Source organism: Rattus norvegicus, chromosome 5, assembly GCF_036323735.1.
Source record: "Rattus norvegicus strain BN/NHsdMcwi chromosome 5, GRCr8, whole genome shotgun sequence".
Lineage (NCBI taxonomy): Eukaryota > Metazoa > Chordata > Mammalia > Rodentia > Muridae > Rattus > Rattus norvegicus.
In genome coordinates, this window is record NC_086023.1 from 65,173,909 (window position 1) to 65,186,312 (window position 12,404).

The 12,404-nt window shown below is 46.5% G+C and overlaps 2 protein-coding genes across 17 annotated transcripts in view; one reads left to right on the forward strand and one right to left on the reverse strand.

The window, feature by feature from the left end:
• Tmod1 (tropomodulin 1) overlaps positions 1-12,404 on the forward strand; it is a 77,502-nt gene that overhangs the window by 61,847 nt on the left and 3,251 nt on the right. For all 4 annotated transcript variants that reach the window (NM_013044.2, XM_063287195.1, XM_039109314.2 and 1 more), the window contains one exon: positions 6,926-7,070. In NM_013044.2, the coding sequence (NP_037176.2) occupies positions 6,926-7,070 (145 nt within the window). The remainder of the gene's footprint in view (positions 1-6,925; positions 7,071-12,404) is intronic.
• The window catches only part of Tstd2 (thiosulfate sulfurtransferase like domain containing 2), a 44,164-nt gene that overhangs the window by 6,547 nt on the left and 25,213 nt on the right, over positions 1-12,404 (reverse strand). For 4 of the 13 annotated variants that reach the window (XM_006238086.4, XM_006238084.3, XM_006238085.5 and 1 more), the window contains exon 10: positions 1,422-8,424. In XM_006238086.4, the coding sequence (XP_006238148.3) occupies positions 8,093-8,424 (332 nt within the window). In that variant the 3' untranslated portion in view covers positions 1,422-8,092. Of the gene's footprint in view, positions 1-1,421; positions 8,425-12,404 lie in introns of those variants that run through there. The other 9 variants (XM_063287911.1, XM_063287914.1, XM_006238089.4 and 6 more) reach the window with 5 other exon arrangements.

Here is a 12,404-nt window from a genome sequence, read left to right on the forward strand (position 1 = left end):
AGTACATCTGTTATCTATAGCTGTGTCACAAATGACCCCAAAGCTTAGCCTCAGAGCTCTGGGATAAGCCAACACTCAACAAATGTGCTCAGGGGCTGGGGATTCAGGGCAGCCGAGCTGGTGAACTTCCCCTAGAACATGCAATCCAAGCCAAAGAAGAAAACCCTGTCTCTGACGGCCCAGCCTTGGAATCTGAAGCAAGTCTATTCTTATATTTTCTTGTAGGCACAACACACACTCAGGAGGAGGTGGACTAGGCTCTACCTTTTAAGGGAGGCAGACAAAGGAATTTTTCAGGCCTATTTTTATAATTCTTTGGTAATTTCATATATAATATATTTTGATCATATTCATACCTAACTCCTCCCAGGTCCATTCTCTACCCACACCTAGTGGGACCATGTCATATATACATACATATACATATATGCATATGTATGTATGTATGTATGTATGTATGTATGTATGTACGTATGTATGTATGTATATCTCCCACTGAAACCAGTTAGCCCATGTACTCCTGAATAGGGCTGTCCCCTGGAGTGTGCTCTGCCTGTCAGGATAGCATCCATAAAGAAAACTGACTCTCTCTTCCTTCAGCCATCAGCCATCAATGGCTCTTCAGCTAGAGGTGGGCGCAGTCCCTCCTCTGGATTGCTGACTGGTTTGATTGTGCTGGTCTCGTGCAGGCAGCCAGGGCTGCTGTGAATCCATGGCTTCAGGGGGACCTGTCATGTCCAGATGACAGTGCCTCAGTCCTCCTGACCTTTGGCTCTCACAGTCTTTCTGTTCCCTCTTTCATGGTGGTCATTGAGCCTTGGGGCGGGATACAGATGTCCCATCCATGGATGAGTAACTCCGTGACACTTATTCTCTGACTTTGACTGGTTCTATTACCTGCCATTGCACAAAGAAACTTCTCTAATTTGGTATGAAAACTGCACTGATACATGGGTAGAAAGAATACAGGCTTGGAGGATAGTTCAGTACTGTGCCCATTTAGCAGAATAATAGCAGTAAATTCACCTTTGGGTTCTGGGAGCTCACCAGCCATGGGTTCTTGACCAGATTTATAACACAGGGCATGCATTTCCTCCCGTGGAGTAGGCCCTAATCCAGCCAGAGAGCAGTAGGTTACCCGCAGCATCTGTGCCTGTTATTGGACCTATCTTGTAAGACTGTGGCTAACCCCACCTTCCAGCAGCCTTCACAGCACTTCCGAGTACTATGAATGCTAGCCCACCCGAAAGACTCTCCCTGGTCAGTACCAACTTGATCTCCCCATGCCCCGGGACCAAACTGTGTGGTGTCTTCCGCAATCTGGTCTCACCATCAAGTTCTGGTGGGATATAAGCAATAGCCTATATTGTTTGGGGGCGTCTCTAAGACACCACTGAACAAAGACTCAAAGGGAGGTAATCTCATATCTGGCACTGGGATTTTTATTCAGCAACCTATGGCGTCTGGGGCAAGCATTCTCATGTGATTTCTTTTTTTCAAAATATACTTCAAGTCAGTTATCCCTCTCCACTCCTCGATGCAGACTACCTTAAATCACTGCCATACTCGTCCCCTGTACTCTTCTACGTTGTAGCACTTTGGTGAGGAAGGCCTTTCTAATCAGCAGCGCTACCCCAGGACAAAGCAGGTGTCCCTCAGGTGGTGAGCTTCTTCCCCAGTGGTGTGTCGGCAGAGCAGAATTGGCAGCTTGCAAACAGAGTGATGCTTATGCCAGTGAGAGGTGGCATATGGCCCTGGTGTTGGCCAAGTACTTCCAGGATACCTGGCTGATGTCTCTTCTTTCTTTTCTTTCTTCTTCTTTTTTTTTTTTTTTTTTTTGAGACTAAGTATATATAGTCTCACTATATAGTTTTGGCTGTTCTGGAATTCACTATGTAGAGCACGCTGGCCTTGAACTCACAGAGATCTGCTCGTGCTGGGATTAAAGGTGTGTGACACCGCACCTGGCACGAGGATGTATTTTCGGTGCTCCAGCTGCACATGTCCTCTAGGTCACGATAAAGTGGACTGTCAAATGAGCGAAGGAATGGTCTGACATCCAGGGTCACAGCCACCAGGCCCTCATCATAGACCTCAACACCTGAGGCTTTTGTCACAATCTCATCAAACTGAAAACCCTCAGTCGCTGTAAGCAGGCGAGGACATAAGCTGCTACCACCGAAGTGTGCTTCTCTCTCAACCCAACACTAGTCAACTGTAGAATAATCTCTCTTCTCCGGCAGAGTCCACTGCACTGCCTTGTGTGGGACGAGGTGTGGATGCAGACAGCTGTCTGCACTGCAGCATCTCAGGGGCACCCCAAGAAGCAGTTTAAAACAAAAACAAAAAAAAACAAAAACAAAAAAAAACAAAAAACAAACAAACAAACAAAAAAAACAAGGTGGTGGTTCTCCAGTACTAGCTTGGGAATTTTCTGCAAAATAGTAAACAGAATGGGAAGTTGCAGAAAATAAATATGATATAAATCTATTTAGGGGGAAAAGGCAACAAAACAGGCCAGCCCTGTCTATTTCTGCCCTGGATTTTATGCCCAGAAGTGAAGCCATGGGCATGGGAGCAGGGGGTGCAGCCATGGGCATGGGAGCAGGGGGTGCAGCCATGGGCATGGGGGCAGGGGGTGCAGCCATGGGCATGGGGGTGGGGTACATCCATGGACAGGGGAGATAGAAAGGGGGGCGATATGAAGGAAGGCTCTGCTTCTCTCCATCCAATCATTTGATGTGAAAACTTAGATTAATTTATCCACAAGGGATTTATCTAATCCCCCAGTAAATCTGAAAGGAGGCCAGAGTTCTTCACTGACCGAACTCTGCCAGTTTAGTCCCCGCCCAGCCCAGCTCAGCCCAGCCCTCTCGCTCGGGGCTTCTTGCTGTCTTTTGTCCACTCTTTTTATTCCACCCAAGCAAGTTACTCACAGGGTCACAGCCCACAGCCCATGACGTCTAGAGATCATGAAGCCCCAGCCTTCCCTACTAATGATGTTAAGGAAGACTCTAGAGAGAGGCAGCTACCTTCCACTTAGGGAATCTTCCCTCATTGGACAGTTCTTCACTGCATGAACTCTCAATGTATAGGTCTATACACTTATGCATACCTGGTGCCCGTGGAGGCATTTGATCCCCTGGAACTGGAGTTCCAGAGTTTGTGAGACACCGTGTGGGTGCTGGATATTGAGCCCAGGTCCTCTGGAAGGGTAGCCAGTGCTCTTAACCACTGAGCCTTCTCTCAGCCCCTCATACATCTACTTTACGGAATTTCTGTTCAAATGCTTTGTCTATTTCTAATTTATTTATTTGCATCTTTATATACTAGCCCTTACCAGATATACTATACCTTTACAACCTTCTCCATTCCATGTTATCCTTTCCACTCCGGTGCATTCGTGTGTGTGTGTGTGTGTGTGTGTGTGTGATGCATGTGTGTGTGATGTATGTGTGGTGTGTGTGTGTGTGTGTGTGATGCATGTGTGTGTGATGTATGTGTGTGGTGTGTGTGTGGGGGTGTGTTTGTGTGTGATGCATGTGTGTGTGTGATGTATGTGTGTGTGTGTGGGTGTGGGGGTGTGGGGGTGTGTGATGTATGTGTGTGTGATGCATGTGTGTGTGATGTATGTGTGTGTGATGTATGTGTGTGTGGTGTATGTGTGATGCATGTATGTGTATGATGTATGTGTGTGTGTGATGCATGTGTGTGTGTGATGTATGTGTGTGTGGTGTGTGTGTGATGCATGTGTGTGTGATGCGTGTGTGTGGGTGTGTGCATGTGGGTATGTTTATGTGTGATGTATGTGTGTGATATATGTGTGTGTTTGTGTATGGTGTGTGTGTGATGCATGTGTGTGTGTGATGTATGTGTGTGTGAGGGTGTGGGGGTGTGTTTGTGTGTGATGTATGTGTGTGTGTGATGCATGTGTGTGTGATGTATGTGTGTGTGGTGTATGTGTGATGCATGTATGTGTATGATGTATGTGTGTGTGCGATGCATGTGTGTGTGATGTATGTGTGTGTGGTGTGTGTGCGTGATGCATGTGTGTGTGATGCATGTGTGTGTGATGTATGTGTGTGTGTGGGTGTGGGGGTGTGTTTGTGTGTGATGTATGTGTGTGTGTGATGCATGTGTGTGTGATGCATGTGTGTGTGATGTATGTGTGTGATGTATGTGTGTGTGGTGTATGTGTGATGCATGTATGTGTATGATGTATGTGTGTGTGTGATGCATGTGTGTGTGTGATGTATGTGTGTGTGGTGTGTGTGTGATGCATGTGTGTGTGATGCGTGTGTGTGGGTGTGTGCATGTGGGTATGTTTATGTGTGATGTATGTGTGTGATATATGTGTGTGTTTGTGTATGGTGTGTGTGTGGTGTGTGTGTGTGATGCATGTGTGTGTGATGCATGTGTGTGTGTGATGTATGTGTGTGTGTGTGGTGTGTGTGTGATGCATGTGTGTGTGATGCATGTGTGTGGGTATGTTTGTGTGTGATGCATGTGTGTGTGTGCATGTGGGTGTGTTTGTGTGTGATGCATGTGTGTGGCATGTGTGTGTGTGGTGCGTGTGTGATGTATGTGCATGTGTGTGTGTGATGCATGTGTGTGTGTGTGATATATGTGTGGGTGTGTATATGAAAGTACATGTGCTGTGCACTCATGTGTGAACCCAGAGGTCAACAACAGCTCTCTCTATTGCCCTGTATCTTTTGAGACAGGTTTTCCTGTTGAATCTGTAAACCTCACTTTGGCTAGAGTGGCTGGCCTGTGAACTTTCAGGGTCTGCCAGTTTCTGCCCCTCAGCACGTGGGTTCTGAGCATGCTCCTTGCTGTGTGTGGCCTTGACATCAGAGCCGGGCACCTGAACTCATGCTGATGCAGTAAAAACTTTACATGGGGTCATCTTCCTGGCCTGTCTTTTTGCCACCACCACTACCACCACCACCCATTCTTAAATTATTTGACAGCCGTGTATATGTTTATAATGAATAGTTTTCACATCTCCCTGCTAGCTCGTCCCCCTCTGTCTTCCACTGGAATATGTCTTCTTTCCAACATGTCACCCTCCTACCTTCATGTCGTCTTTCAGAGTGTCACCCACTGGGTTTAATTAGAGTTGCTTGCATGAGCGTAGATGGGAACTTCTTTGGTAGTGTTCTATTAGCATAACACTAATTCATTTTCTCCTTCTGATGTTTGTGCTATAGCTGTCGTACCTAACGAACCATTGCTAAGGTCACAAACGTTTGAACAAATGTTTTGAGGGTATCATAGCATTAGTTCTTATCGTTAGATCTTTGATCCGCAGGCCAGAGGAGGCCTTTGGGTGTCCTTTACCTTCTTTATTCCTTTGAGACGGGAGAGCTCTTCCGGTCTCCACTCAGCACGCAGCACTGGAGTTACAGACACACATGGTCATGGCTGGCTGTTTCAGGGTGCTGGGATCTGCACTCAGTCCCTTTTTGCCTGTACAGCAAGCACACTTATGCACTGAGTCACTGCCTCAGCCCTCTCGGAAACATTGTGAATTGATATTGATGTATTGGTGAGTCAAGGGGCTAAATCCGTTCTTTTGCTTGTGCCACCACATGGCTTCATTCTGTTTTCTCAGCTCCCCCTTGTAAAGCCATCTGAAGAGATGTACAGGCTCACGGCTGGACTCGCTTCTGTTTCCTTCAGTCTCATGTCTGCCTTACCCCAGCATTACAAAGTCTACCACAGATTTGATAGTTAACTTTGAAATCAGAAGTGTTTGAGTCCTCACACTGTTTTAAGATCACTTGCATTGACATGAGATTTCTAGATCACCTTGTCCATTTTTGAGGGATAAGAAAAATGAATGTGGAAATTTTAATAAAAGACCCCACTGATACCATGGATCAGTTTGGCATCACCTCATTAGCAGTAGCAGATTTCTGGCCCGTGGGCATGGGCTGCTGGCTTTATACTTCATAGGTTAATTCATAGGTGTCCTTTGATGGCACTCAATGCTGTCTTGTAGTTTTTTTCTTGAATTAATACTTGACATGCAGATGTGTTTTATTTGTTGCTTTTATTTTCTATATGCTTGATGAAACAAATTGGCGCACGCGTGCATATGTGTGTGTGTATGTGTGTGTGAGTGTGTGTGTATGTGTATGTAGTGTGTATATGTATGTGTGTATGTGTGAGTGTGTGTATGTGTGTGTGTATGTGTGTGAGTGTATGTGTATGAGTGTGTGTATGTGTGTGTATGAGTGTGTGTGTATGAGTGTGTGTGTATGTGTGTATGTGTGTGAGTGTATGTGTATGAGTGTGTGTATGTGTGTGTATGAGTGTGTATGTGTATGAGTGTGTGTATGTGTGAATGTGTGTGTGAGTGTATGTGTGTGTGTATGAGTGAATGTGTGTATGAATGTGTATGTGTGTGTGTATGAGTGTGTGTGTGTATGAATGTGTATGTCTGTGTGTGTATGAGTGTGTGTGTGTATGAGTGTGTGTGTGTATGAGTGTATGTGTGTATGAATGTGTATGTCTGTGTGTGTATGAGTGTGTGTGTGTGTGTGTGTGTGTCTGTGTGTGTGTGTATTGGGATTCTCTAGATCCAAGATTAGATGATCCTAATAGGTGCCCTCGTCTTTAGCTTAGATGTCTTTCTTTTCTTGCTCAGTTTTCTGGCCAGGACCTCTAGAGCAGTTCTGTTAAAAGTAGGCATGGTGGCATTTTCCTGCTTCTGGGGAACTGGGGAAATCGTCCTGCCTTTAAGCATGCTGAATGACACCAGCTTTCTTTTTATGTCGGCTTCTCTGCACAGCTTCACTCTTTGAGAGCAGGTAACACTCTGCACACAAACACTGAGGGCTTCCATGTGGAGAGGTAGCTTAGGTAAAAGCACTTGTGTAATTACTGATTTGTTTTTCTTTTTTTCAAAAAACCAAAGAGCCAGCCTTTGGGCAACAAAGTGGAAATGGAGATCGTGAACATGTTGGAGAAAAACACAACACTCCTCAAATTTGGCTACCACTTTACCCAGCAGGGGCCCCGGCTGCGGGCATCCAACGCCATGATGAACAACAACGACCTTGGTGAGTACATGCCTGTATTCTGCCATCTTATCTACCCACCGCACTCCAGGAGAGGTTTACGGGGTCACACTCCTGACTTTCATGGGTATCACATCTTGTTCTGTGTTAAAACACATCTCCCCCTCCCCCCAAGTCTGTGAGCTGCCTGCCTTCAGGACCAAGAGAAAAGGCCTCTCCTTCCTAGCCCAGCTCAGCACTGACTGGGCCAAGAGTTCAGCATGTCAGCTAGAGGAAATGAAATGTTGGGGTGCACAGGCTAATCTAGGGTCTGCTCCTCTTTAGAAGACCCTTCTCTAGGTCACACTGATTTCCCAAAGCTCTCAGCTAATGCCATCACCAAAAGCCAACACCATCATCAAATGCCACTGCCCAGGAGACTCCATGTGGCTCCCAAGGGAAAGTCAGAAATGTGTAGTTCATAGAAAAGTAAATGCAGAGCAAGCAAGATGGCTCGGTGAGTGAATGCGCTCACTGAATATGCTTTGGTGAACTGAGTTCAATCCCTAGAACCCATAAAGTTGCCCTTTGACCTCCACATGCACATGTAACACTAATAATAAAAATAAAACGTGAAAGTAAGTCACATCCCCTCAGTGTCTGTTCAGGGCATCCTTTGACTCCTTTTCCACAAAGAGGGAAAAAGTCTGTCCTCTTCATCAAGCACGCGCATAGTTCTCAGAATGAAAGGCAACATGGGTCCCCCACCTGTTCCCACGTGCTAACTGCTCACGAGTCCCAGGTGGAGTCACTTACCACGTGTTCCTGATGCTACTAAGGAGAACAGGACATGGTGTGAAACGAAGGCAGTGGGTCTGACAAATCTGTGGGAGAGTCAGAAGGAAAAGCAAGGCATGAGACAGGTTTATATTGTCAACTTGACTAATGGTGACATTTACCCTGAGTGTCATCAACCAAGAAAACACTGTTTTCATCAAATCCTCACAGGCTCTACCAAGGGTTCTCTATAACTTCCAACCTTCTGCAAAATGAAAAGAGCTTAACCCTGGAGGTTCAGCTGATGGTCAGAGGCTGTCAGATGCCCGTGGAAAACCAAGTTTACACACACACACACACACACACACACACACACACACACACATACACACACACACACACACACACACACACACACACACACACACACACACACACACGAGACACTGATTTCCCAAAGCACCAGAAAAAGGCGGGCACTTACAGACCTCACCATGGAATGCAGACTTACACACACTTCCAGGCAAGTTCTTCAACTTCAGGATGTGCTGAGGATGCTGGGGACACAGACTCCTGCTCTTATCATAACCTGAAGAGCTCTTTGTCCACTGCTCACGCCACAGGCCACTTTTTCCAGAGCCTAGAAAAATATCTCTGTCTTGGTTTATCCGAGGTGCCATTATTTGAAACAAAGTAAGATCAAATATAAATACAACGCAAACTTAACACAGCACAGAAGTGATGATTCAACAGAATCACTGGATAAGGCCAGCTATCAGAGTATTGTTGCAGGCCCAGCTGTGATCTGGGTGTGAACCAACACTTTAAAACCCTGAGAATTATTCTGAGAAGCAATGATCTCACATTCCCCCCTAGTTATAGATGAAGCATTCGACATGTTACTCAGTGCCTACTGTCACTCGTCTTCTCTGAATCACAGACAGAAGTTCCTTCTTTGGCAGAAAGAGTTCTCAGATGACTAGCCATGAGCACTGCTGGGGTATACCAGATGACTAGTCTGCAGGGGTATACCGGAATCTTTTTGGTATAAGTTCTGAGACTTAGATTCCAAGCCATAGACCCAATTCCCATCACAAGGGCTCCCCAAGGCTGCTGTAGGGGTTTCAAAGCTCGAGCTGACTGGACTGCAAGCTCACTCTCCACTTCCCTACTTAAGACTAAAGCCTGAGGTGGTTGGGGATCTTGGCTTGGGTCACAGCCATTTTTAGTCACTTTTTTGGAGAAACCTTGGTGTGACTAGGCTGTGCTGGGTGACCTGGCATGATAGAAAGACTAGTTCTTGGATGTACGAAGGCTTGCCACCTTTTAGGGGAAAAGACTCAACGGCATGCTTAAAAACTCCAGAAGGCGTTGGGGATTTAGCTCAGTGGTACAGTGCTTGCCTAGCAAGCACAAGGCCCTGGGTTTGGTCCCCAGCTCTTAAAAAAAAAAAAAAAAAAAAAAAAAAAAACAAAAAACTCCAGAAGGCCTGCAAGCTCTGTCCAACAAGCATGAGGAAGTGATTTATGAGAGCAGAAGGCAGCTGAGCAAAGCATCCTGGTAAGGAGGGTCTTTGGCCAGCCTTGAAAGGGGAAAAGAGGCTGATAGAGATGGTCAGGAGGTGACCCTGAAGCTCTAGGAAGGACTGGGGTACAAGCCTTAATAGGGGGCTTGGCCTATAGGATGTTGTACTCTTTAGTTTTAATGTCAACTCAACACAAGCTAAAGTTGTGTGGCCACAGGGAATGTCAGCTAAGGAACTGCCTCCATCTGATTGCCCTCCAGACAAGCCTGTGGGGCATTTCTTTATTAATGATTCCTGTGAGGGGGTCATCACCACCCTGGGAAAATGGTCCTGGTTTGTATAGGAAAGATAGCTAGCCAGGGGGAGCAAGCCAGTAGGCAATGTTCCTCTATGGCCTCTGCTTCGGTTCCTGCCTGTAGGATCCTGCCCTGAGTTCCTTCTCTGACTTCCCTCAGTGATGGACTATGACTGGACTTGGGACAAACCAAATAAACTTCAGTGAAGCCATGTGGGGGACAGGAACCATGGCTGTTTGTTGAACAGAGATGCCAAGATGAAATGATGACAGTGGCCTCTAGGTACCCCAGCGACCTACCTGTGTAGTCGCTCCCTTGATGTTTCTCACTGGAGGATATTCTCAGCAGCACAGGCTATCCTCACTTCATCTAACTTCCCGTTTGAAATGTAATTGGGTACTCCTTTGCTAATTCCATTATGAGAACTACTTCAGATTCCAACTAGTACAATTGGCTTCTTCCTGCCAAAGAAAAATGTCTACCATTCTCCCAGCCTGGTGGCTACCTGCTGCTGCCATGCTGTGGTAAATTAGGCTCCCAGGCTTCCCAGATGGATGGTTTATCGTGAAACCCTCCTGCTAGTCTCTTGGTACTGTGGTTGTCAGCAATGCTGTGCTAGAGCACACATGGGAAGGGAGCAGGCCTCTCTGATGTCCTTCCTGCTTGCCTCAGGGCTGGTCAATGGCTTGGCACTGGGGCCCCTGCAGTACTTGGGCCAGCAGGTGGGCTCATCCTTTGGCAGTGCTTGTGACAGCCTACCAGGTTGCATCTTTTGGTCTCCCCCTCCCCCCCAGCTCCAAGCGAACTGTTCTGTAGATGCTTATAGAACAACAGGGTATGGTTAAAGGTCAGAGTTGAGATGTCACCTCTTATCCATCCCGCAGTAGAGCCTCAGGTGACTCTTGTCTCCATGTTATTTATAACCCAGGCCAGGCTAAGAGTGACTCTCAGGCCTTCCAAACCTGCCACCAGCACACCCTTAACAAAATCTAAACTGTAGCCTCCAAGTTAGGTAGTAGCAGGAGTGGGGGTGGGGAGGTGTGCAGAAAACAACACATTGACAAGCAGAACGTCTCTCCTTTACCGTAATCCCAACGCCTTTCTAACAGGCACTTCAGGAGCAAACCTCAAATCAGCTTTTAATTTTTAACAATCAATTAACAAGTTATAATTGCATATATTTATGAGGTACACACTAAAATGTAGAATAATTTATAATATCAAGTTATTGTATCTGGCCCCTCAATATTTTTCTGTGGTAATATCAGTTGAGATGGACTTTCAATTTTAAAATGTTCAACACACCATGTGTGAAGGTCACAAAGCAAACAAAAAAGTCACCTACTTCCCTGATATTTTGACCTTTGTCCCCACTCTCACCACCCCTCCCCTCACTCTCCAGCTGCTGTACCCAGTATTCTACTGGTCTTCTGTTGCTGGATTTCTTCAGATTCTACTTGTATTCGAGGGTGTGGAGGATCTGTTTTTCTGCACCCAGCTGTTTCTCTTAGCATGATATCCTCACACTATGGCAGACGGCAGAGTTCTGGTGTTCTTTAAGGTCAGACAGTGTCATGCATAGATCCCATATTTTCTTCACCCACTCATCTGTTGATAGATTTTCTTTACCCATTCCTCATCTTGGCAACTGTGAGTAGTGCTATGTACGTCTCTGTGATACACTGGCTTTGGATCTTTGGGGTAATAATTCTGCCTAACTGTAACTGTGGACCCGCTGGATTCCAAATCAGTTTCCTCTCATCCTGAAACCATTAGGGCAAGTGCCATGAAGGGCAGTTATCCCAAGTAGAGATTTAGCTATCTCCTGGATGCTGCCCCGATTCCTGTCAGTCAGTAGCCTCTGCAACTCCCATCCAGCCTCCAGTCCAACGGGCCACGCTCCTCTGCAGCTTCCTTGACTTCAGGTCCTTTGGATGGGCACCTCTCAGCAGCACTCTTCCCACAGCTGGCCCCTCCGCTCTGCTACTTAGAGGCCTTGCCAGCTGCCATTGCTCAGGCTCAACTCCCCCATGTGGCTCCCATGTCCCTTCACAGAATTGTGGTACACACCGCAATGTACCAGGCTCTGTTCTGAACATTGTCCACATTACTAACCCACATAGCTTCCCATACTACCAACAACCGGCCTCGACCTGCTGTTTTTATCCCCACTTTTTAGTGAAAACACCGGTCTGTAGTAGGAAGAACCAAGGATTGAACAGAAAGAAGTCTCAGAGTTCTGCTTTGTACGTCATCTAGAGAGGGCTGGCTCCTCGTGACATCCTGACAAGCATCTTGCTAGGTTAACCATCCATTCCAGGCAGCCTGGGTGCCCCCAGCAAGCGTCCTTATAGAGAAGGATTTCCCACTTCTCCACCCTTTCTTCCTTTACAACCTAGCTGACCTACCTTCTGCCCATCCTAGGAAGATTGGGTCACTTCATCCACATGGCCTCTCACACCTCAGAGGTGTGCGGACACTTGTGATCTGTCGAGGTGACTTACTGTTTGTACCTTCATCCTTGGTTCACATAGCACCAGGCAGATGCTGACTTACATAAATGAGTACAGAGAACTTCCTAAGACATGGTAGAAAGATTCGTTTGCCCATAAGTAGTAAAAGGGAGCTCAGACAACGAGTGGAGGTGGGTCCTGATGACTGGAGATCTCCTCTGGCTCTGCTAATAAACAAGGGAGCCTGTGGCTGTTGCCATGGTGAGCATGGGGATTTAAGAGAAAAAGAAGAAAAAGGAAAGAAAAGGAAGTAACAAATATGTTGGCTTCTACTCCAAGTCACTTG